This window comes from Seriola dumerili, unplaced genomic scaffold (assembly GCF_002260705.1).
Source record: "Seriola dumerili isolate Sdu_G_001 unplaced genomic scaffold, Sdu_1.0 BDQW01000120.1, whole genome shotgun sequence".
Taxonomy (NCBI): Eukaryota; Metazoa; Chordata; class Actinopteri; order Carangiformes; family Carangidae; genus Seriola; species Seriola dumerili.
In genome coordinates, this window is record NW_019174375.1 from 1,170,380 (window position 1) to 1,197,387 (window position 27,008).

Genomic DNA, 27,008 nt, shown 5'->3' on the forward strand with positions numbered 1-27,008 from the left:
AGATGGAGGCTTAGAGTACAAAAACACATTTGTATTGTATATTAAAAATCAATCCAAATTTACAAATCATAAACAAATCCTCTCTAAAAACACATATACTGTATTTGCAGATCCAGTTACATGGCATGTGCATTTCTATTTTCATTCTGTGCAGGTCCAAAAGTCTGAGACCTGTTTCCCATTCTTATCATACTTTCAGTATCAGAGCTGCGTTTGATCACTAGCTTTACAAGATAAGGGCGTTCTTGGTCTCATTATCTTAAGTGGAAGCTAAAACCTTCTGTGTGCATAACTGAAGCATAATAATGATGTCTCATTGTGACTGAAAATGTCATCAACACAGCAGCTAACTTGAGCATATTAGTCAGCGAGGGTTCAGTGACACTGACATTGTCACTGACACTGAACAGACACAACCTGACAAACCTGATCCCTAATTAAGGTAAATGTGCTCCAGACAGATTAAACTTCAAGAGGTGAAGGTATTACTTTAAGGGTACAGCACTAATCTTTGAGTTTATTTGGATAATAAAGCCACACACATACTGTAGAGCTTATGCCTTTTCTCAAAAGATTCAGGGGCAGAAGAAAATTGCACCTCTGCTACTGTTTCAGTCAGGATACATAAAAACGATTCACAGCCACTGCAGACCGGACAACACACATTTGTACTTTTAAAGGTCCCATATAATGTAAAGATAGATGTCCCATGTGTAGTGTGATTATAGATCAGGTCTAGGTTCTACATTAATACTGTGAAAGTATCAAAGCCTCAGTCCACAGAGAAATGCACACAGCCTGTATTCAGAAACTGAGCCTTAAAACCAGCCGTCAGGACTTCTGCAACTTTGTGATGTCACAACAAAGCAGTCACCAAGCCCCGCCCACCTGGACCCACCATCCAAACCTGACCGACCTGTTGTTATTAGAGCTCCAGAGAGAAGCCTGAGAGAGGAGATGTAAAACTACACTGAGATGGTTTTTTGGTTTTTAAAACCCCAAGTATATCTTCTCATGGATCAACACTTCAAATAAAACAGAAGAAGAAGAAGAAAACATGGAGCTTTAATATGTATGAGCTTCCTTACACTGACCCAAACTGTATGATGGACAATTTTGGGAACTCCTTAACCTGCAGTTCACCCTAAACTCAACCACCAAATTTAGCAGAACAGATAGTTTCAACTTTACACTCACTGTTGCCAAATGTGCAAACAGCTATTGCAAGTCATTTTCACAGGAGACACACACTGAATTCAGATTCCCTGCAGTAATGCATGTGTTTTGAAATGAAGCTCACCTGGGCTTTAAAATGTGATCAGAGAGGCTTTAAAGGCAAACAAGGCAAACAAAAAAAAAACTGATGGCTCCCTAAAATTCTTGAGGTGGTATTTAAATGTCTCATTAAAGCTACTGAAGCTACAATGTGCAGCTCACTCATTGGTCCTCTGGGAGCTGCGTCATCTATTCCAAGAATTGATGACATGAACACATCTGACCTGAAACGATATTAGCTTAGCACCAACAACAAATCATAATTGTATGAGCCGGAGACATGAAAATTGAGCATTAATTGGCAGACATGGTGCTGTCTGTTGATCTGCTGCTGGTGACTCAACTCGCTGGTTTATAAGAACAACAGCAAAAACCCACCAAAAAAATCCTAAAAAAAACCAACCTCTAGTCCTCTTTTCCTGCGTCCTCACATCCTCACGCGCAAAGTCGAAACCTCGAAAGACGCTAAAACGAGAAGCGCACACCAACACACACACTTTTTAAAGCACTAAACCAAACATTAATTTAACCTTCCCCAATGCAAACTGCATGGTGCATTTGAACAAGCGTGGTATCACCTTCCCGCTGCAGCAGATATCTGTGCTGGCGGGACAGAGTTCGCCTCTCACAGATGTCTGCGTTACCACTTTATCTCACTTTACATGTACGAGGTTTTGCTGTAACACTAGAATCACAATCTTTGAATATTCAGAACATATTCAGGAAGGCGGAGAGGCATCACACTGGAAATAAGAGCTTTGAATAAATTAAAGCGCCGGTGTCTTCTTGAGAATATTAAAGCGGTGGTTTCAAACCTGGAGGTGGGGACCCCTCTACGGGGTGGCGCAGGACAACTCTCTGTAATCATCCAATGAAAACTTTTTGGCTGGAATTGACATATGACATCGCTGCTGATGTTGGGAGAAGGGTCAAGAACAAGAATGGCTGGGAAGCGCTGTATTAGATGATGCTGATACGAATGTGTGTCTGTCCACAGCATGAGTTGAACAATAAAATATCTAAAATGCAGTGAAAGAACATAAAGTCCTCTCTCTCTCTCTTTCTGTCTATTCTTTTCATTCTCTCTTGTAGTTCTTCTCTAGTCATGACCCTGTAGCCGGCATGTGTCAGGATCTTCAGAGTTGTCAGTTCCAGTTACTGCTGAGCAAGCTTAATGAGAGCAGAAAGAAGGAGGGAGGGGTGGAGGAGTGAAAGGAGGGAGATGGAGACAGAGGGATGGGATGAGCAGAAAGAAGTGAGATGAAGCATAAGCAGGAGGAGAAAACAAGTAAAAGAAGGAGTCGTAATGGTGACATAAGGAACCGGAGAGTCAAAGAGAGAACGGAGTTAAGACTAATTATGAAAAGTCAGAGGAGGCATATTCCTCCTCTTCGCTCGGCTCCCTGCTGTGACTGCAACCAAATACTACACAAAGAGAGAGAGAGAGAGAGAGGAAGCTTGTTTTAACCCACATTAACCGTCTTTGATCTCGCAAATCTCACGTTGACACACGCGAGCGTAAAAATCATGTTAACACGAGGAAGGAAAAGGACATGTTGGCTACATATCTCAAACACAGACTTACTGCCAACAGCAGCCTTTATTATCCAACCCTGACCTGTAACATGATAACAGAGAAGAGAAAACAAGAGGGAGGGAGGGGGAAAAAAAGAAAACATAATAGGAGAGGAGAAGACAAATGAGGGGGTGAAAGAGAGAAGAGTTGGTGAAAATGAGGCTGCATCTTGTTGGTGTTTTCTCATCTGGAAACTGTCATTCTGACAGAGGGAAATCAAACCTCCCACTCCGCTCGTGCTGAGCTGAACCTCCAGCGGCAACTGCGATCTTACTGTGATTATGGCTCATTATTTTTGAACGCACACCGTTTTCTACGAGCGTGCACCTACTTAGGAACACACTGACCCAACTGATTCCTTAATACCGCGGCCTTGCAAATTGATTGTTTCATCAATAGGTTACCCAATACTTTGAGTGGTTAACGAGGTGACTTGTGGTCGATGTGTGGTAATCTACACGAATGCACGCTGCGATGCAGGTAAACTGTGAATAGCTAAAATCATGAGCGAAGCTTATGACAGGGAACGTGCAGAAGCAAATTAGCTTGGATGGTTTTCACTACATTCATTGTGCAGCTCTCCTGCTACGAGAGCGCTGACACTTTCCTGTTTAACCTCCGTCCCTATTAGACAACGTCTAAACATCACAATTATTACCGAGCATGTTTCATATTTTCAACAGAGCCCTTGTGCAGCGAGGACTAGAATAAGATAATTAATCACTCTGGCCAACTTTCACCTGAAGACAGATTCACACCTGGCGAATATGAGAAACATCACATCCCGTGCGAGTCTGTTCTCAGGCCACAGTTTGTATTTGAGTGTCGAGCTGCTGTTTATGCGAGTGGAGGAGAAAACTGCTAATTGAATCCATTTCCTTTTGAAGCCGTTATCAAACAGACAGACAGACAGACAGATTCCTCCATTTATTAGTAGGATGATATAAATGAAGGTTTAACTTGATCTTGTTGAAGTGAGAAACAAAATACAAATTGCAATTGATATTTTAACTAATTAAAGTGCCAATTAAGCACCGACTAAAAAGAAGCCTGCTACCCAGATGTTTATATTCATGTTAGTTGTTTTTGCTGATTGGAGACAAGAGATACAAGATTCAATAACAGATCTGAATCCCTGTTTTATCCACTGGAAACCTGATTCATATGGAACTGTCTATCATAACCCAACCATCACTGCCGCACTTGACACATTCAGATGTAATCCTAACCAGTTAACTACCTACCTGCTATGAAAAGGGCAGTGCATTGTAGGATCACTTTTATTTCTCGAGCTAATCCTTTGGAGCCGACACAGATTTTGTGATCGGAAAAAGATTTGATTAAAAAGGAAGGTCAGTGGATCTCGCGGTGAATCTGCGGCCCGTCTCGTCCAGAAGTCTTCCGGGTTTCAGCAACAGTTCTTTTAACAAGATCCGAGCTCAGGTGATTACAAACATTCATCCAGCTTAGGTGTCCTTCAGCAACATACTGTCTGTGTGACCCTGTGTCCTGACCTCCATGCAAGAATCAATGAAGAATCGCATTACACTTAAACTGTGTTGCGGGGGGTTGCAGCGCGCCGAATGACAGAGCGCACCATCAAAACAGAGGGAGCTGAATTAGCTCTGATTACACAGAAACACACAATCAATGTGGCTCTTATCACCACAGCTCAGTAGGAATGCTCCGCAACATATTAATCTTGGCTGGAAATAGGTGTGTTTGTATGTATGTGTGTGTGTGTGTGTGTGTGTGTGTGTGTGTGTGCATGTGGGATGCAGAGACATGAGAGCGTGTTTGAGGGGGGTTGTTAATTAAAGCCGTTGTGTAAGAGGGCTTGGATGAAAAAGCTGCTTTCTGCCAGAGATCTGGAGCCGGAGTTCTGCTACAGCTTTTAGCCACGCACACGTTCAGCCGCTGTGGCGCAGTATGACTGGTTGCTCTATAATGCAGAGGGATAACAATGCGAGCATGGCAATGGGATATATTTGGTGAGAAGGGGAGACCGAGAGAGGGAGAGACAAGGAAAGAAAAGAGACGATAAAAGAGCAAAACAGGAAAAAAAAAAAAAAAAAAAAAACAAAAAAAAAAAAAAAAAAAAAAAAAAAAAAAAAAAAAAAAAAAGGGCCCCGCTGAGCAGAGTGGATGGAAATAGAAAGTCACAGAGCAGAACTCAGAGGAGCAGATAAGCTTGAGCTGGAATAGAAAAGAGTAGAAGGAAAACAGACAACAGCTGGTCAGAGGAATAACTCACGGAGGCAGGTGTTCTCGGTGAAAAACTCGGTGAACTTGTCGCACTCGTCCTTGTTGTTGCCACTGTTGCTGCAGTCGCAGTAGGGAGACACACTGATTTTGGGCGAGCGCAGGTAGTTTGGAGTCATCACCGTACCTGCAAGAAGGTGTCTTTGTTTAAGGAAGAAATGCTTGATCCACAAACATGGTTTCTCAGTGAATTGTTACAGTCAAGAGCCACAATATGCTGCCGGCTGAGAGGGGGGGGGGGGGGGGGGGGGGGGGGAATTAAAAAGAATATTTAAACCCTTAAAGATGCAGCTTTCATCCTTCTTCTGTGTTAAATGATAAATGCCATGATAACAAAGTTAAATCAGTGCTGCATTTATCCCCCCCCCATGCACAGGAGTGGTGTAGTGTGAGTTTCTCTACAGTGAAGCAGAATGCAGAGAAGCCGGGGTGAAGAATAGGCTTTCTCTCTGCGAGGGAAAGCAAATAGCTTCAGTCAGTGATTTCTCACTCCCCCAATGGATTGTTCCCTTGTGCTGGCTGCGCTCCAAAACAGGCCTTTTTGTTTTGCAGTAGGCAGAATGAATTGGCACTGTGTGTGTGTGTGTGTGTGGACAGTGTGGTGTGTATGTGTATGTGTATGTGTGGTCTGGTTTCTGCGACTTTTGAAGACTAATTCTTGACAGCTCACTGCTGTGGTGAGGATTGAGACTGGGGTTACATGAAAGGAAACGCAACTCGGGTCTTAGTTTCATTGTTTTTGTTCATAATTTCAATCAGCTGTAATGTTGTAGTCACCAAGTTAACTGCTGAGTCAGATGCGGCTGGAAACAAACCTCCACGTTAGACAGACTTAATTGTAAAGAGAAAAAAGAAGACGAATGGTGAGATTATATAAAGTGTAAACATCAATAACAGTTTACAGCCCCACCTCCTGCTACAACTTTGACCTACTGTACTCGCCAAAGTTGTGCACATACAGTTTTCCAAGTTTTAACAGTTGATATTTTAAGTTGTTTTTTGCTAATTGGGGATATGGGATGTAAGATTCACCATAATTATAATCTTTTATATCTTAAATTAGCACATACAGTTTATCTGGTCAATGACGGATTAGTACGACCATTTCAAAGAGCGCTCAACTTTCCGTCGGCCATCAACACCCAGTCAGATCATGGTTCATGATCATGGCTGCTCATGTTTCCGCATTTTCCAAATCTCAGCATTTGCTTTGCTGAGTACAGAACAACAGAAACAAAACAACGAAAATAGGATCCGAGTTGAATTATCCTTCAAAGATGTCATTAAAGAAAATTTAACAACAATCCACAGAAACCTGGAGTGAATGCAAAGACACGGCTGACCAATAACGATCAAGTTCTCCATGTGAACTCACCAATCAGACCCGAGTACGCGAGGAGGCAGTCTGCGTAGTTCTCCTTCAGACAGCCCGACAGCGAGCGAGGCTCCGGCTGGCAGTTGACAAAGAAGTCTGCCAGTCGTGACCTGCAACACACACAGACCCCAAAAATATATCAGAGCCAAACACGATTACAGCCGCAACGGATTCTAGATGAGGAGTTCTGATGGCCAATGTGACTAGAGAGTATGATGCGAAAATGCCCCGGTCCAAATGAGTGCATGCTGGGAGTCATTTTGTCTCAATGCAATTAGCCTTTTTAATGGCCGCCTTCAGTGGAGTAAGATGACCTGCTTACGTATGCTGCGGCTGTTTTATATCCTGGAGTGAATGAGGCCGAAGGCAATTCTCCACCAGGTCTGTTCTTTTTCATTTACTGCCTTCACAAACGTTTGTTTACACTTTTGCCACAGGAGCAGTCGCATGTGAAATTGAAATGGAGTTTGGATTCCCAGGAAATTCACCATTTGGAGTGAGATTGAATGCGATACACTGGCACTTTGACACAAAAGAAAACCTGCTAATGTCATCTCTGGACTCCAGTATCTTCAAGGAAAACAATCTGGATCTTATTATTATTTTTTTTTTCCAGTTTCGGCCATCATTCCTTTTAAAGCAACGTCAACATTTTACTGAGAACACTGCGGAAATATTTTCCAACAGGACAGGAACACGAGCGGTCAGAAGAATCAAAGGGTTGATTCTAAACCCCCTAGTTTAGTCGTAATATCTAAATCATGTGTTGGACAGTGAAACCAAAAACTGAGTGCACTTGAAATGTCACTTGTAATTTTCTCATTCCAGAGTGAAACTGTGTTTTGCGTGGAACAACAGTAAAAAAAAGCAGTTAAAAGTTGAACCAGGGAGTCGGTCCACAAAAAAACAAGATACGGCAAAATTCTTCATATTTTGCTTTTAGCTTGTCACCAAATAAATAAAATGTATTATTTGAAATAATGCATTTCAAAATCTGTTATTAAACTATTTACAACCCGTGCGATTATCTGACAGCTTGTGTTCCTACTGTTGGATGCTACAACCCCCCCAGTCTTGTTTTCTTGTTGAGTTGCTGAGTGAAATGTAGGCAGTACAATGAAATTAAAATTATAAAAATATTATTATAAAAATAAGAAAAAATAAGAATAAATAAAAAAAAAAATGAAGGTACTTTCCAGCTCATAAACACATTGCTCCACTGCACAACTAGTGGTTAAAAACTCCACAAACACACTTTCTGAAGGAGAGCAGATTTCTGTGTTTAACTCAATAAGACAGTTACAACTTGCTAGCAGGACACAGTTGCAAGCACGTACAAACACACACACACACACACACACACACACACACACACACTCTCAATACGCACTGACAGTGTGATCTGTCTAATCACACCAATCTGCTGCAGAGCAGTGCGTAGTGAGAGTTGTCAGCAGCAGCCAGTATACTACACCTGACATATGGTGAGGGAGCTTGTGGAAATGCATGGCTTTAATCTATCTGCGCTAACTGACAAATGGACTGGGAGGAAGCGGCGCTGCGGTGAGACCTGTTGTTCAGCCCTGAGCGTATGTCTGACGGATAAAGAACACCACGGAAAGAAGAAGAAGAAGAAAAAAAAAAAACAACCAAAAAACGACAGAGATGGAAGGAAACAGAAACTTGTAGCATGAATTTACGGTTGTCATGCTGCTCGCTGTTAAGTAGAGACAGAGGGGCTGAGGAGAGAGGGAGGGAGACCTGAGGCCACAGGCCAAATGGAGCTCATTTATGATGCCTAATGCTTCCATTTAATCCCAGAGAGCCACAAGACTGCTGCCGGCTGTAAGCACCAGGAGACTGCATAAACACACATACACACACACTCGCAGTGAGGGTGATGTCAGATGTCCATCACCGACTCTAAACGCAGGAGCTCTGCAGCTTTACTGAGCAGTGTGTGTGTGTGTGTGTGTGTGGGTGTGTGCGTGTCAGGCATGAAGGCAGACAATTTATTTCTGCTGGTGTTGGTGACTCTAGTGACTATACAATGTTAGAAGGTGTCCATGGGGCCTGTGTGTGTGTGTGTGTGTGTGTGTGTCTGTGTACGTTTTTAAATCACGGTGCGGGGGACACAGTCACATTGTGAGGTAAACAATAGTTTCAGGGTTACGACTTGGTTTATGGTGAAGACGTGGGATGGAAAAGTGAGAGACGCTCTCTCCAGGGGACTCGATGTCAGCCAGTGCAGTGTCCTCCTAAAGGACCAGAGCAATCCTTTGAAGTAGGATTTTGGAAAACTTTGACAGCAGCAATAATTTGCTCCTCCATCTCCTAACGAGGCAAACAGTTAGCAGAGTTAGCACGACGGCTGGTTGGACAGTGTAACGATGCTGCCGGACGAGGGGCTATGCGGCCGGAGACCGCTAATGTCGGTCTGAGCATTACCTTTAATATGACGTGATGCATGTCAACACTGGAGACAGAGGAGTATCCTGATGTGGTGGGAGTGTTTTGACACATCATACCCTACAGGTTTGTATCAGTCAGGAAGCAGAGCCTCCCTGGATGCTTGGTGGCATGTCATTCCCAGGTCTCTCTCTCTTTCTTACTTTCTCTCATGTCTTTACTACTGTCTCATATCAAATCAAATCAAATCAAGTTAATTCATAAAGCACATTTAAAACAACCAGAGAGCTGTACAATGATATACGACGAAAAACGCACAACATAAAAACAGCTGAAGTGAAAATGGTCTTATCTGTCCCATAGTCTGAGACAGACAGGGAACGGTCTGAAATAAAAGTGCAAAGGATAAAAGTGAAAGATAAAACCTTAACTTGCTTCACTCAAAAGCCAAAGAAAACGTGGGTTTTAGTCTTAAAAAATGTTAACAGAGGGGGAACACTTAATTAAAAGAGGTAAACTGTTCCAAAAAAGGAGAGGAATGGTTCGAGTTTGGCGATGTTTTCTTATAAAGATAAAAGAAAAAGAACAAATGCATTTTTAGCATCTATTGTTCCCTACCTGCAGATGTAGTTGGTCTTGCAGGAGGCCTGCAGTTCCAGACAGTTGGGTTTCTGTTTTTCCTCGTACGAGCAGACGGGGACGATGGTCTGACGCCTGCGTTCAGAGCACGCCGTCTGGTCGATGAGGGGACACGAGCAGAACAGCATGCCGTAGCTGTGCTTGGGTGGAACCTGTTTGGCACAAGAAAAAGCAAAGTCTTATTCCGACCTTAGCGCGTGTCATCTTTTGGCCACTTGTTGCACTTTCAGACAGAAATTTGACAGATTATCATGTTAAGACGTCAAAATTTGCTCCCATGTCTATTACAACATCGCCTCAATAGAATAACAGCTTCAATAATTTCTGATGTTAATGCTGAACGATGGCAACGCCGCTGTAACAACAGATGGTCGGGCTGCAATAGAAAGAAATGTCGTCATAGTTTTATCTCCAACACAAAAAGAAAGTCAAAGCTTAAGGCTGTTCACACACAGAATTCTCTTGTTGTGGAAAAATAACAACAACAAAATTACACATCACGCTAAGATTAACAATGTTACACATTCTTTGTAGTTTTGTATTCATTCATATTGCAGCTTACTCGCAGCGGCCCCAGTAAAGATATTCCAGGGGGACATCATAGGAGCTGGGTTATAATTACGACATGGCACTGACAGTGAAAACATCGTTTGTGTTTGATGACTGAATCAATGTCAAAGCTCAGGCGCTGGAAAAGCAAAGCCAGAACAAAAAAGGCCTGTATGATTATTTATTGTGATTGTGACAATCCATCTAACTTATCCACTTCAAAAATCATTCTTCCTTTTGAAGCAGGTCCTTTATGATGGACATTCGGCTTTTTATCAGATGTCAGTTGTTTTTTTAGTGTTTTTATTTCTTTTCTTTTTTGAGAAGCTGGGATCAGATGCGCCTTGCCTTGTCAAAGAACTGCCGCAGGGCCTTGTGACACTTCCTCTTATTGCAGACTTCGGCGGTGGAGACGCGGCTGGTGCAGGGGCTGATGTAGGATGAGCGGTACTTCTTACACGTGTCATTCAGGTTGCAGGCCTTGGCGGCATTCAGACAGTTGTTCTCTCTGGCCACCGCGGGTTCACCTGAAGACGAGGGTGGGGGGGGGAGAAGAGAGGGAAGGGTGAGAATCAAGCAGGTTGCGATGCTCATGACTGCTCATTAAGTGTGTCATCATTAACAAAAGGTCAGCTAATGAAGGTGAGCAAGAATGATCAGATATCTCTACGCGACTGCGAATTTGGTTTTTATAATAATAATAATAATAATAATAATAAAGAATCTCCATCGGAAACATGCAAAACTGACAGAAATGTCGAAATTGCATCTTTGTGTTTTCAGTTTTCAGTTCTCAGAAGAGTGAAAGTGAAAGTCTTTGAGATATCATGAAACACAAAACAAAAGTCCTGGATCCACATCAAAAATGAAACGTGTGTGGGGGACGAAGGTTCATTCTCAACCTTGGAAATAACAAAACAAAATTCTCATAAAAAGGTCCCCACACTTACTTGTTTGTTTTTTATTTCTCTTTACGGAGATGGAGTTCGCTCAGTTTCATGGAGACGGTTCATTTCATGTGACGGAAATAAGAGGGGCCTCAGGTCAACCGAACCGTGTCCGTGGAAACTGGGGAAACTCAGTGTGGAGTAACGGGAGACGCAGCTGAAAGCCACGGGAAAAAAAAAAACCCAATTCACTAGACCTTGTTGATTCACTGAAATTTGTTGACAACTTTTTGTTAACCAATGAACAGACAACATCCGTGACCTGGTCGACCTTTCGGGGGTTTTAGGGGGATGTTTTGTACTTCTGAGGCCCCTAAAGGTTAGTTTAAACCTAACTAAAGACACTTATTCTCGTTACGTGTTTATGTGGAGAATATATATATCAGATCTTTTTTCTGTTTTTTAAAACTCTCAAATAGCAATAAAAAAAACAAAAACAAAAAACAACCCAGTATCAGTGGGGCTCTCTGCACCACACAGAGAATTCACCTACTGATCGTATCATCACAAAACAAAAGTAATTCAGCTCTGCAGGCTCCGGCGTTGCCACAACAGTGTGAGAGAGAGAGAGAGAGAGAGAGAAAGGCAAACGGACATCATGATGTTTTTCTTCCAACTAGAAGGTGACCCCTGCAACACTTTCTCCTTCCTGTATCTGTGAATGTGCTGGCTGATATAAACCTGTGTCTATTCTGTGCATGTATTTATGCTAACTGAGAGAACAGGACCCCGTTTTCTTGCTTGGCCTGCATCAAACAGTAGCCCTTGTCTACATGGTCCTGATGGCTAACCAGGCGTGCATCTATGTGTGTGTGTGTGTGTGTGTGTGTAGACTTCCTGCAGTCATCAAAGTCTCCAGTGCAGTGTCTTGCTCATCTGTCAGTCTGGACTAATTGGCAGTATTCTCCTCGACCCGCTATTAATTAACATTTTCATAGCTTTCTCCCCCTCCTGCTTTTTTTGGTGAAAATGGAGCAAAAACCGCATTTTTTTTCCTCCTCTAACGAGCTCCAATTTAAACGGGGGGAGGCCAGCATGGGAAAGAAAAGTAGGGGGGGGGGGGCAGGCAGCAGCAGAGGCGATGTTAAGTTAGGCGACGGACCGATCGGCTGATGGAGAGTCGTGTTGTCCTGAGCAAACGGTGCTAATAAGATTCAACACATCAAGGCAGGGGGAAAAGACGGACTGAGATTAAAAGGGACACAGAAACATGAGAGGGGAGGGGGTGTGTACGAGAGAGTCGAGGGCCCGGTGATGTATTAATTGGCGACAGAGACGATGCTGTTTGTTCTACTAGAGAGGAGGAGATCCCTAAGATGAATGATTTCCAAAAACCTCCAGCGGGCCCCCCCGAGGAGAGCCACTGCTGGCTCGCTCACTGTCTCAGATCGTTTCACCTTACTTTCACCTTTTCCTTCCAGCTTGTCCTCCCTCTCCTCCCTGCTTGTCCCGCCTCCTTTGGTTCACACTTCCCTCTGTCAGTTTACAAGCTCATTTGGCACTAGACCACCTGAGTAAGAGGAAATAAAGGGCTCCCTCTGAGCTGAATTAAATCTTATGTAAGTAGGAAAAAAAACTAACAAAAACAACATAGATTTTCTTACATAAAAAGTTTTTTAGCGTTCTAAGTCAAAAATATAACCCATTATTTATTTTTTGATAAGTTCTGTTCTTCCGCAGATTTAATCCCTATTTCTTTATTTCAACCAGGATTTGTGCTATAGATGAAGATTGATCTATACTTGTGTTTTTATATTCATTAGATAATGTGGTGACGTTTTATTAGAATAACAGCTTCTTTGAGGAGGAAAAAAAAACACCAACAGATGAGTTATTCAGGAACATCATGATCGTTTTTAACGAGAGGTTGAACAGTGTGTGTGTGTGTGTGTGTGTTTCTCTTTTCTTCATTCATTAAGACACAGGAGCGTCGCTCTTTGAATGTTTAGCTGCTGAAGCGCCTGCGTATTCATTTACAGATTTTGCTGTCCACCTCATTCATACTTAATCTAAATATAATTTGCCTGAAAACTGTTGCTGTAACCCGTCGTTGTAGCATGAAAGATTTAGAAGAAACTGCTGAGGCTACAAAGTTAATCCACTTATATTAACATAATAACAACATTTCAAACGCCAGACTTTTGTAACGTCAGTAACGACAGCTGCACAGGAGCGTTAATGAGGTTTTGGAGAAGTTTGTTTTAGTGCACGTGATAGTCTGCAGTACAGAAACACACAGGCCTAGTGCATCCAGGTGTGGGAGTCAATGTCTGGAAACTATCTCTGGTGTTAAATCACAATTCAAATGATAATGAGAAGAAATAAAGAGAACTGAATCAGGCATCACACACAATAACACACTATGATACGAACGCGGATGAAGGCCGTAGAAATGAGGCCGACTGAAAAGCATCACTTCACCATCATCCGTACAACTAACTCCAAAACTTTTCTCATTCCAGCATCACGTTAAAATGCCTCCACTCCTGATGCGCCTCTCCCACGTTCCAACCCTCGCCTTCAGCTTCCTCGCTCGCCTTCTGCGGCGGCTGTCTCTTCTCTCTGGATCAGACGCCTGAACTTTACACTTTTGTTCTCTCGGCTTCCTCAGACCGACCGGCTGATTCTCCTCTGTTAACCCTGCAGTCGGGCCCCTCCCCCCTCCGGGCGGACGAGCGGCGGCGAGTTTCACTCTTCCAGTATCATTTGCCTTATTTGAAAGGACTTGATCAATAGTGCACAGTGCAGAAGACCCCCCCCCCCCTTTGGGTTAGGTTATGAAGTGTGGGACGCGTGGAAACCTTTCGTCCCCACAGAGAGATCCAGATTGAACTGGGCACAGTTCCTACGTTACAGAGCCAACATTTAATGAAGGAAGAAGAGGAATAAAAAGGGGGAAGAAGAACTTTAAAGTCACAGAGCCACTGCTGCAGCTTGTGTTGTAGGATTAGTACATATCAAGAGTTTTGAAGACCCTTTTGAGGTCAACGTCGGTTGGCATTTTAAACCATTATGCTTGACTAAGGCTTTTAAAATACTTTTTTTTTTTTTTATCCTTCCTCTGCCTGAGTGCCTGAAGAACATGTTCTTTCCTGTGACCATTTAGCGAAGGATTCCTGACTTAATGTACAGGAGGTCGAGCGAAGCACTCGACCTCACTCCGTTCTTCGTACATCAGGAGTGGGTTTTTTTTTTTCTTTTGCTGTGATATATAAGTCTTATCCGAGCCGACACCAGCTCGACATACTTCGTATCGCCACGGCTCAACCGTGGGTGATTGACAGTCTCCTTCACTCAGACAACAAATTGAACTTTTTCTTCCGCCTGGATGAACACACCGCTCACTGTGCTGCCAAAAACACTATTCCCCAAACTATTCTAATCTATTGTGGATACATCTGAGGTGAGAAATAGTTCATGTTCGTGTAAAATTAAACTTTAACGCCTGTGAAACATTTAGTTATTTGTTTGTCAGTTTCAAGTTTCAGCATCATCATCTAAAGACTCCTTGGTGGAAACTGAACTCTGGCTTTGTGAAGCTTAATTTATCAACTATATAACAAAACTAGGCCAAAACCAAGGATATGGCCGGACTGCGTCGTAGCTGCGTTCACTCTGGCGTCATCCAGTTTCCGCCCTGTGTCTGTTTGCTTCTCTCCTCCTCTATGTGCTCACACATACAGTATTTTAATACAGCCAAATTCACAATGACGCTGTTCTCATTGATGTTTTTCCCGTGTGAAACAGTGACTGAAACACCGACCATTAAGACTACATCAGCCACTTCCAAGCTGCTGCGTCGTCGTAGTTGTAGAGACATTTCGAAGGAGCAACGGCCAATAGGGAAAGTCCGACAGACACCCGGCCGACCGATGGTGTGATCTTATCACTCAGCCACGCGGCATTTCAGCTGATCACTTCCATCTATCGGCGTCTCCTAATGATCATGACGGTAAAGCTTTCATATAAACAAATACTACGCTTTGTCTTTGTGTGACAGACAAGCAGCCAGACAGCCAACACTTCGGCATCCTCCCCCGAGGACAAGGGAGCATCATCACGAAGAGGGTGTGCGTGAGTGTGTGTGTGTGAGTGTGTGTGTGAGGGTGTGTGACTGTGTGTTTTGTGCTCCAAAGTCGGGGGAATTTCTTGATGCTTTGTAAAGATGAATGTTAACGGCCTTTCTTGCATAAATCTGCACATATCTTTGACTCCATGTTTGTGTGAATGTGTGTGTGTGTGTGTGTGTGTGTGTGCTGCTATGGCCATTTCTCTTTTCCAACAACAGCATGGTGGGAGTCCCCACACACTCACTCACACTCACACATACACACACTCACTAATGTATACAGTATACTATCTATACCCTCCTGCGCCCCTAGTGTCAGCAAATACATCTGCTGAACTCCCCTTGCACTCCTGGCAGATGGCATTGTCTCTGAAGCACACACACACACACACACAGACACACACACACACACACACACACACACACACACACACACATATATATAGTGTGCTCTGACAGGGCCCACACAGCGTTGGGGCCAGGGCCATCTGGAGGCCTGGTAGGGGGAACGAGGCCCCCCGAGTGGCTCATGTTTCCGATTCAGCCTCAAATTGATTATCATGTCGCCTGCTTCCTCCAGTCCCGCTGCCCTTCCACCCGCCGCCCCCACCTAATTTCAATTACCATGGGACGCCACGGGGTCGAATCCTGACCTCACCCGCCTCTGCACCCCCCACCCCCCCTTGCACCACTCCTTAAGTCCCTGTCCTCATCTTCTCTTGTTGTTTCCATCTTCCCCTTCACTCTCCTCCTCTCTGTGACTCCTCCGGACCTTCCTTCCTCCTTCGCACAAAATCCCCCTTTTCTGTTTTGCTCTCTGTGCTCCTCTTTCATGTCTGTATCCATGCAGTTTCTGGATGTATTCCAATCATTACCTCCCTTCCTCTCTCTCTCCCGTCATCATCATCCATCTCTAAACTTCTCTCTTGTGGCTCTCATCTCTCTTGTTTCTTCCTGTGCCTCTCCTCCTCCCCTCTGCCATCTGCCCTTTATTTTTTCATTGGAGAAAACCGGAGTCATTTAACGGCCTGCAGTGGCATTTCAACGCTTGTTCAGAACTCCCACGACCTGTGTCACGTAAAAAAATTATACCGTGCCAGTCTTCGTGAATGGTGAATGATCAAAAAATTGGCAGCTCTGGAAACTTGACGGTTTGACAGTGTTTTGTAATTTTACTAACCCTGCGGTTTCTGTGTTATTCTACTCTGTGTCCACGGTTCCACTTTTCCAGGAGAAAATGGACTTTTGTGCCATAATTGATATTGAGTGCAAAGAGAAAAAAAACCTGCACGTGGCAGGTGATCGCAGAGGAGTTCATGACGCACGGTTAAAATGTTTAACATTCAGCAGCATCTTTTCTTCCAGGCTCGCCCTATGATCTGATGGCGGTCAAACGGTTTCCCAGTATGGATACAGCATGACAAAAGGGAGTGATGCGTCTGACGCAATATTTGCCACTGCATGTAGCATATTTAATTTAGCATAGCAGACTTATGTGCAAGATGTGCATCCACCCCGACACGGACTATCCCCATGTGGGCGGACAGGTTGAATTTGAGGTGTACCTTTGCACGTGTATAGGTTAATGCTTTTTATCATCCGGATAAAATGCTTGGAAAATAGAAAAGCATTCGTTCGGGAGTCGGACTGAACTGGACCAAAGAGCTGGTCAAGTAAAGATAAGAGCTGAGGCATGTAATTATGATCATTAAAAGATCCTCCTATCTCGCTTTAGACCTGTCATCATCAAAGCTTCTTGCACAGCAATAAAAATAAGATGTAAAATATTCTTGTATTTGCAAAGAGAACCATTAAAAGAAAAAGCTGAACGGCAGTATGAGAGAGGAACGCTCCAACTTGTACACGGCGGTCCCTATACGCCTTTCTGCATGTTTTCACAGCTGCTATGTCCATGTCATTGATTTGACCACGCTATTGTCCTTGCCATGAGCCTTGCTATATAGCTGCCGTATATGTAATTGTCCTTGTCATAGCCGTTTTTTGAATATAATGTCACACCGCTGTCCCAGCAGTGTTTGTCATTGTCTCCTTTTTTTTTAACGCTAGTCCGACAGAACACATTACCGCACTTCATCCGGCCGATCGAGGGTCACTTGACAAGGTGTGTTTGTTTCCAGCGCCCTCAGCTCTGTGGCAGCAGCTGCATGCAGCATGCAGTGCCACCGGGTGACAAACTATAATTCTAAACCTCTTTGTTTGCTAAGTACAAAAAAATAAAAAATAAAAATAAAAATGTGCAGGGATTTGTCCTGGTTGGCGTGGCTGCAGGGGGATTATAGAACAAACACACTGACTGACTCACTGCAGGGGCAACTACACATCACACACAGTGAGGGGGGGGGTAAAGTTTATGACACTGCATATTCAGCTAAACAAATGGCTATAAATTCACATTTAGCATTCGGTTGTGTTATGTGCTTCCAGGCCGCAGCTACACAGAAGATACAGTATGTTAGGAAGTGCAGAACCAGCGAGTGAGATTAATTAACTGATCAACAGTAAAAAAACAAACCTTTTTAAGTCCATTAATGAACAAAGATTCAGTGGTTTCACTTGCCAAATGTATAGAATGAGATTTTTTTTCTGTTTTATATGAATGTAAATGAAATATTTTTGAGGTTTTAAGATGATGACATATAGTGTATGTTATCGACATCCGTGTTTTTCTATAAAATCACACCAACATTCAAACACACGGATATCTTTATGTAACTGCACTAATATGTTCTACACAATCAAAACATGTGCTCACATAAGCAGTATGTACGCAAAAGCATGTGACTTTCTGCCGCAGCAAGGGCGGTGTTTACAAATCTGCCTTTTTTTCTCCCTTCGTATTGTACACTTATTATTATATAATGTGAATTAGTTTGGACACCAAAAAGCTAGTTAGCTCGCTTTACTCATATTTTTTCAGCATGAACAACATTGACTCTGCATGCGTGGTTCGGTTGTGTTGTTTATCCCGATTTGAAAACGTGGCAATAACATTTGATTTCCCCTCAGATCTTTTATAAATCGCAAACTAAATTTGCTCTGTCCTTGTCTACACACGTCTTGATTATTCATTGTGTAAATTACTTTCCTTGCACCTCCTCCCCACTTTGAGAAATTACAGCACAGTCAGATTCAATAGAAAAATCTAACATAATAAACGAGGCCCGGGGTCTCTCCTCCTGCGAATCTGCTCTCTCCCTCTTTCTGTTGATTATCAGTGGTGAGTTACACTGCCATCCGCTTTAATGGGCTCCACGCTTGAAAGTGCAAGACAAGCAGAAATGGAGAAAGTGGAGGGTTGGGAGGAGAGGAGAGGAGAGGAGAGAAAGAAAGAGCCTTGAGGTTTTCTTTGCCTCTCCCTCTCCGTCTTTTCTTTCTAAACTCTCCACCTTGTCCTTTTCTTTTTTATGCTTTTCTGATTCTGTCGGCTTTCTCTACGTCACTTTCCCTCTCTTTCTGTGCGGTTAATAACCTCCCTCTTCCTCCCAACACTGTCCCAGTGCAATAAAGCCACATGGTACATGGTACAGCAAATACCATAACTCACAGTTCCTTATAATTGAACCCTGTAGTGCAACAACTCTCTCTCTTTCCCCTTTCCTTTCCATCAATATCTCCCCTTCCATCACCTCTCGTCATCTATACCAACTTTTTTCTTCCACCTCCATTGGATTTATTGAGCTTTATTGGCACACTGTCCAATAAAAATCTGCCAAAGACAATTATTTCTGTGTTTCCCATTAGCCGCTTTCCGTTTTCAGCCTCCTGACATCTCATCCCATTCTAGTATTATGCTTCTCCCCCTCACCACAAAATCCCTTCACCTCATTTCATCCCCAATTCAACATTTCAAGACAGGTCTTGACAGAAGTGCTCACCTGAATACATAATATGCTTTCACTACCTCATCAGCTCTTCCAATTTCATACATGAAGCTTATTTTCTTGCCTTAAATTTCACTTTTGGCCCAAATTACTCATCCTCAAACCTGGGATTATGACTGCTGGAACTGATGGAGGAGTAGAAATACAACCCTGAGGCCATTCTGTGTGTTGGCAAAAAAGTTTCCCTCCTCTAAGCTTTATGTTGCCCCTCTATCCCATCCCAAACTTATTCCCTTTTTCAACCCCTCTGGTCTACCTTGTAATATCAACAAGCTATCAGCTGTCTGCCCCTTGCAGTTGAGTGGTTCACTTCAGCACCCGTGGAGAGAGATGTAACACTGCTGGCTTGAATCCCAGCAAAGTTTCTCTCCAGTGATTCCTCTCCCCTGAATCAGTCCCAGCTCTCAAACTAAATGCTAAAAAGCTCTGTGTCAACTCCTGTTTAATGAAAAAGTGTCAAAGACAATTTGACATATTTTGATTTGCTCAAAAGCCCCTAAAATGCCAGAGTTAGCTCGGTTATTCGGTTATAATAATAGTAGCCGAGCTAACTCGGTAGCAAACGGTCAAGCTAACCTGCTGGAAAGCGAGCGAGCAGGCCGAGTAGCAATCAGTTTTCAGCTGGTGAGTGCGAGACTCTTTACACCTGGTACGTGTGCTTTATTATGTTATCTGTAGATCTACTCTAGATACACTAGGATAAGCTGAAAAGACAAAGTAAAATTGGCTTCCTTGCTTATTAGCTAATTAGCTTATTCGCTAGCAGGGTAGGCTCTGGGGATTCTCCGTTCAAGTCGTACTTGTGACAGGAGACCAGCGATGTTGGGACAGAGGCCTGAAACGATGTGAGTTCATATATATATATACACTGCGATTGAACTGGACGCACTGTAGCACGTTCAACGCAGCAAAACAGAGAGAGAGGAAGAAAAACTCCAGAAAGAAAGAGGAGAGGAGAGTGGGAGGAAGAAGAGAAGGAGGGAGGGGGAAGAATTGCCTTGGCTCTCCACAGTGATGAATCTCCAGCGAGGCCTGTTTTATAACCCGTCTGCCAGTGTGGAGATCAGCCGGTAAGAGCAGGCCCTGTGGGGCCTCCCAGAGAAAAATATATGGCTCTTTAATATCTCCACAAACACATTCCAGTACAGTATTGTACAGTACACTGCCCCCCCCCCCGGGCTCTACAGGGTCCAGCCCCTGCACACATCTCCTCTCCTCAGGCTATAAGTGTGTGACCACACGTCGCCTGCAGCCAACACAAGATTTACTGTCATGTACAGAGTTAATACTTCTCAGGAGGTCGGAGGGAAAAATGAATATTTTTTTCTACATTAGCATAAAAACTCACACTTGTCAAATTAAACAAATTACCAACATGCAGGTGCGTCTGGCTCAACAACATCAGGAAGTAAACGCTTAGGAAAGGAGAAAGGAGAGAAAACCCTCTTGCTTTACCTGCCAACAGGTGCTTTAAACTAACACGTAAGATCTGCAACGTCTCTCATTTAAAGGTCCCTTAATGTATAAAGGTAGATGTCCATGTGTAGTGTGATTATAGATCAGCTCTAGCTTCTATATTAATACTGTGAAAGTATCAAAGCCTCAGTCCACAGAGAAATGCACACAGCCTGTATTCAGAAACTGAGCCTTAAAACCAGCCGTCAGGACTTCTGGAACTTTGTGATGTCACAACTATACAGTCACCGAACTCAGCCCCGCTGTTGTTGTTTTAACGTTATGAACAACATGACACCAAGCTGTCGTTGCGTCGCTGAGCTAGCAAGCTAAAAGACAGAAACATTTAATTTTTTTTTTTGCATTTTTTGCAATTGTTGGATGTCAGGAAGCCGATATATCTTTGCACAGCTTTCCCCAAGATAGTAATAATAGAGACCAGAGACTAAAGTTTATTTTTTCTGAAATACTTAGAAATACTTTGACTCTCAGAAAAGTCAGCCAATGAGTAGAGAGGCTCAGAGACGGACGCAAAACACCCTGTTCTTGCCAACGCTCCAGAAAAAAGGCGTGAGAGAGGAGATGTAAAACGACATAGAGATTTTATGGTTCTTAAAAACCACAAAAATATCTTGTTACGGATCAATACTTACAAATACTTACAAATAAAAACAGGAAAAGTGTAAAATATGGGACCTTCAAGTATTTTAATTATGACTTAAGAAATCAAAACCAAAAATATTCCATTGCAACATTAAACACTGAAAAGATTAACAATACATACTGAACCAGAGTCTATATTGGATTGATACTGAGAGGACCTTGCTGGTTGCTGACCTTGGTTAAGCAGCATTATCAACAACAGGTTTCCTCAACATTCATAATATCTGCAGTGGATCAAACACTGGTTAAACCGCTAACTATCTGCGTTGCTAGATATCACTTCCTTTTTCAAAGATTTTTGTTGAACCAATGAGATCGTCGACTCCTCTGACAGCATCAGAATACACAGTATTATCTTTTGAGATGGTCGCTGTGTCAGATTAGATGATCACAGTCATCTTTCAGTCGTGAATTCTTACTGTGACTTGGCTGAGAGACACGGCAGACAATCTGCTGGACCCCGACCTGTCGTAGCTCGCTGTCGGGGCCAAGGTGCCAGGGGCCAACTTCATTGCTCGCCTGGCAGCACTACAAATATCATTCCTCTTTCACCGCTGCTCCTGGCCATATCTTTAAAAGCTATATAACAAACACTACTACTAAAACTTTTATCCTCAATGCACCGGATCCAAACCGCTATCTTAATGTCAGGCTCTGTGCCCCCCAGCCCTCGGTGCCTCGAAGCTAATGTGTCATCTCACCACCTCACCCGAGCCGCCACCCTCATATCTGGACAACACCCTCAGCGCCCATTTCCTTCTGTTTAATATATCCAGCCATTCTGTCTACACCGTCTCCTTCCGCCGGTCCTCAGCTCAAATCACCGGGCCCTGCTCCCAAGCCTCCAATATCTCCCAGCCCTTCTGCCTTTACCGTCCCCCACCTGCGGTCCCTCTCTGAACATCAAACGGTCCACCGTGGAGATGGATGTGGACATCTAACAACTGGATAGCCTGTTTACTCCTGTGCGAGTACAAGTTGCGACACCAGCACATGGCGCATTGAATGTATTCAGCAGCTTACCCCACGAGTCCGTCAGATTGATTTACAATAGTGGCACCGATGTGCCAATGAATTTGTTATGCAGCCAGGAGTGGTCTGTGTGATGCTGGGGGGGGGGGGTGGGGGGGTTATTGTTGGTCTGTAATTAGTCCTGCTGGTGCCCTCTCAGGTGTGTGTTTGTGAGAGAGAGGTAAAGAGATAGACAAAGAGGAAGAGACAGGAGAGACAGAACAGGGACAAACTTCCCTTTAAACAGTTAACTGTGGACACTGTGGACACTTCAGTGGACCGCGGACATTGAGAAAAAGACAGACAAAGAGAGGACAATTTCTTTTTTTTTTTTTTTTTATCCAGTCCAAAAATAAAAAAGCCCATCAATAAAAATATCAACACACTCCCCATCAGTCCAGATCATACACTCTCAGTCTGACAACAATAACACTCCGGCCTCGCTGCCGTTAGCCATCTTTCTTCTTATTTCGACAAATAAAAACAGGGTGAAATCTGTCTAGCTTTTCCTTCATGACCGGAGGAGGTGATAGCTGCCGAAAACAGTCTGGACTCTCAGATCGATACTGAAGAACGGCAGCGCGGTCAGGCGGCGTGGCACTCCGGCAGCGGAGGGAGGGGGAGAAAGAAAAAAAAAAGAAAGAGGGAGACTCTGTCACTTTGGAGTCGGGATGAATAGATCACCGGGATTACCTGCAGTCAGATTTGACAACTGACTGCACACTCCTTTTAATCTTTCAGCCTGACAGAACTATCTTAACCTGAATGAGAAATAGGTAATAATTTATGGATCCGCCCTTAAGGGATCCAGACGGGTCTTTTGACTCAGACCCAGACGATGCACTGAGAGATAAAATTTACTTTACTGGGAGGACAGCTGAGCGGTTATAGGGACAAACACAGGACTCTTGGTCTAGCCCTTCAAATATCTGTCCTGTTCTTAAGTGTCCTGGAGCAAGACTGAATCCCTAAGAGTTGAGCAGGCATGAAGTTAAACCTGTGCTGTAACATTTGATTTGAGTTTTGATGCATAAACATACAGACTTCAGGAGTCCTATCTGTTGTCCAGAGCACTCTGACAAGTTGCATGTGGCTGTTGTGTTTTTATTTTCATCTGTCAGCTGTCAATCATCCATCGCAGCTTCTGTCACTCTTCACACGCAGACAGGATTTGATTATGGCTGGCAGGGTCAAAGGGCACGTCAGAGCGGAGACGCGTCACGATTATGAACGCCGAGTTAATCTCTGGGTTATCTTTTTATGTGTAGAGAATAATTAGTCTATTTACACTTGTGAATTTTTTTTTACTAATCTAAAACAGTGAAAATGCAGATATGATTCCAAATCATTACGAGTCACAAATCTAAACGTTAACAGGCGTAAAAGTAAAAGCTTCCTGCCAAGAACTCACCGAAAAAAAAAAAAACCACAGTCAACATCTCGGAGTACTCAAGTGTTTTTGGAGACGCTAGAATAAAAACCAGACACGCCAGCTGTGAAGGTGTGAAGCGCTGTTACTGCTGAGAATCAGATTTCCTCTCTGGAAAAATAACGTTCACCTCCTATACTCACACTGGAAACTGGCAGCAGCAGCACAGTGGTGGGCGTGCAAGCTAGAGGAAGCTTTGCTTTAAGGTTTGCTCAGCACAGAGTGAGCGGACACGAAGAAACCGGTCGACAGTTACATGGGACGGGTTTTTAAGATTTCAAAACTTTCACTTGTTTTTCGTGACCAAACCTCCTATCACACACTCATCCCTCTCCTCCACCTCATCTCGTACCTTCTTCTCTCTGCGCCACTTTTCCGTGTTTCCAGGTCAATCTCACAAGAGTTTCTACTTCATCACAGGAGTGATTATAAGAACTCCACGGCTCATTCGTCGCCACCAATCTACTGATGAAACTCGACCCTGTACGTGATTATATATTGTGATATCAATATACGTCGTCATATAGCACGTTTAATGGATAAGCTGTTTATGGATACATTAACTAAGCGGGGATGTCAGCTTTATGCTAATTGTGCAGCTGCAATACCTGACAAACTGAGCTACACTCTCATATTGAGAAAGAATTATATAAAAATCCAATATTCCCAGAGAGCGGTCTGGCTCATTGATTTGCAGCATTGCCCACAATGGCCCAATACAGTGGCTCCCCAATTATAAGATGGGACCCTGCTGCAAGATGAATCTGACGGCTAACGAGATAATCAACAGGATAGGAAGCTGGGAAAAAAAAGACACATTTCTGCTATGCAAAAGATGTTTGTTTATATTTGTTCTTCTAGTTTTTTCCTTTGAATTACTTGATGATTCTGTCTCTTCACTGTTGTTAAACATATTTAAATATAACAAACTAAATACTTTTTGGTTGAGCTGGTCAGAACCAAGCAGGAACCTCTGGGACTGAAAAACAAAGTCAAGAGGGAAGAGTCAAAAGCTGCAGTTCCTCTAACGACCACTAGAGTCTGGCTCCAACAGTGAGTCATTCCCCATAGACTTCCATGTTAAAATGTCCAACTTTACAGCAGAAACAAACATGTTTACAGCCTGGTACAAAAACAATTTTGTTTTTTTTATTTAACTCACCTGTTCACATTTTATTAACATTATGCAAAATTGAGTGTGTGGCCACTTTGAGTGACAGGTAGGTTGCCACAAACCGGCATGCACCAGCTCCACGCACTCCCCACCTCTGTGCCCAGTTTTGGATTAGCTGGGAGTTCGGAGGCGGAGTCAGGCCCTGCTAAGATGGCAACAGCGGAGCAGCTCACTCTGAGCTTCAAAATCACTCTTCAGAAAACCCATGGGTGACATCGTCACGGAGGCTACGTCCATCTTTATTTACAGTCTATGGTCAGAACCCACTGACAGATGCAACCAATTACAGCTTGGGATACAAGATATGACAAAATCTCTGATGTTATACACATTTATGTCACTTCATTATGTCCTTAGATCAAGTATAGACCACTCAAGAGACACCACTTGCAGCATCTTGAACACCACTATGATTACTAAGAAAAAAAATAAAAACAAAACAACCTTCAGATCAACAAGCTGCTAATGAAGTAGCTTTGAGCTACAAGCTTGTTGTACAAGAACTGCTCCCAAGGTTTACTGCCTACATAGACACAGAGTCCATCTAACACATCTGTTTTGATATAGGGACTAATGAAGAGGCAACATGCAAACGCTGTCTGTCTCTCTCACACACACACACACACACACACACACACACACACACACACACACACACACACACACACACACACACACACACACAGTGTTGCTCTAGAAGTCTAGGGAGTATCATCACTTCTTAGATGGTTTCAGACTCAATCCAAGGAGCAAACATCACACCAGTGAGATGTCTTTGTTTGTGTCTATGTCTCTTTGTGTATCCCTTCTGGTGAACGCTTGCATATGGATGTGTGTGCACAAGTTTATGGTCTGAGAAGAAAACAACCATCACCACCCTCCCGCCTTATAATTGGCTATAAAGATGGCCGATGTCAGACCGCGCTCTCTTGTCTGCAAGCTTTAGTGGCGATGCAGGAAGCTTTTGATGGATGATGTTCATTTTCTAAGCTGTGTCTTGGACACTTTAGGTGCATACAACCCACTTCTTCTCGGCTATATGTTTTTAATTTAACATCCAGGCATGTCAAAGTCTGGCTCGAAGATGGATGAGAACTCCTCTACCTCTGCTGGCAGGTTGAAAGTGGAAAAAACAGTGGGAGGGGTTGAGATGTAGCCGGGGAAGGGCGGGATAGCAAAGATGGTGTATGAAAGCTGCCTTATAAGGGAAAAAAAACAGGGGAGAAGTGAGTGCTGCAGACACCGTCCAGACTGCTGACAAAGGCGGAAGAGATGAGAGGAGGAAAGGAAGGAGAAAGAAAGAGAAATAAAGGCCAAGCAAAGAGGGAGAGTGGGGAAGAATTGAAACAGAGAGACCAAAGAAAAGTTGCGTTTGGGGAAGAAAAAGCGAAGCGGGAGAAGGGAGAACAATGTGATGGTAAAACTGGAAACAAAGAATAGATAGATAAGGGAGAGGAAGAGCCACTATCTTTCTCTCACAGTGAATGTGAGATGTACCAGAGGCCTTTATAACAGAGGGCAGAGATAAAACCATTCTATTACTAAGGGTTGGGAGAGGAATTATTAGTGGCTGAAATTTCACCATTTAAGATTAACATTTACTTTTCCAATGCCAAAGTTCACAACATATTAGTAACAAGCATGGTTTTGCATGTTTCACAAACATACTTGCTCGCTTCATTACATTTCCCAGGCACTCTAGTTTATTAAATGTTTATTTATAGACGTTTATTTCCCGTTTCCGACAGCCACTGGTGTGTTTTCATTTCGCAGCGCTCACATGTAGAGACCTGCATAAAACAGGTAATTCATCACAGTATACAGTACGTCATTTCTGGTTATTACTCTGTGGTAACACAGCAAATCAATCTGTTATTTCAAATGCACCAATAACAACAACAAAAAAACCTTGATGAATACATTGCTCTTCACAAAACCCACTTTTCATCAAAACCGAGCTGAGATAAAAAAAATAAATTAAACTGTAGTCTATCGTCTGCTGCGTGTGTCAGACTCATGGCTGAACTACTTTCACTACGCAAAATCAATAAAAGGAATCACAACATTTCAGCCGTCCGTCACATGAAAACAGCCTGTTTCATCCAAGCAAAGAGCGGAGAGAGCTGATAACTCCCCCACCGTACGTGGACGGTGATTATCTGCGCCTACAACGTCAGTAAAAACAATCTCCCCGCAGCAATGCTTCTGATGGGTGCATGGGGGTTGGGCAATGGAGGGTGTGTGTGTGTGTGTGTGTGTGATGAGGTCATGAT

General features: G+C 43.3%; 1 protein-coding gene across 1 annotated transcript in view; it reads right to left on the minus strand.

Annotated features, from left to right (window-relative positions):
* The window catches only part of LOC111223902 (GDNF family receptor alpha-1-like), an 87,059-nt gene that overhangs the window by 12,369 nt on the left and 47,682 nt on the right, over window positions 1-27,008 (minus strand). The window contains exons 4-7 of the mRNA XM_022748200.1: window positions 10,434-10,612; window positions 9,516-9,688; window positions 6,489-6,598; window positions 5,106-5,240 (exon numbers count right to left, since the gene is read on the minus strand). Coding sequence (XP_022603921.1) covers window positions 5,106-5,240; window positions 6,489-6,598; window positions 9,516-9,688; window positions 10,434-10,612 — 597 coding nt within the window. The remainder of the gene's footprint in view (window positions 1-5,105; window positions 5,241-6,488; window positions 6,599-9,515; window positions 9,689-10,433; window positions 10,613-27,008) is intronic.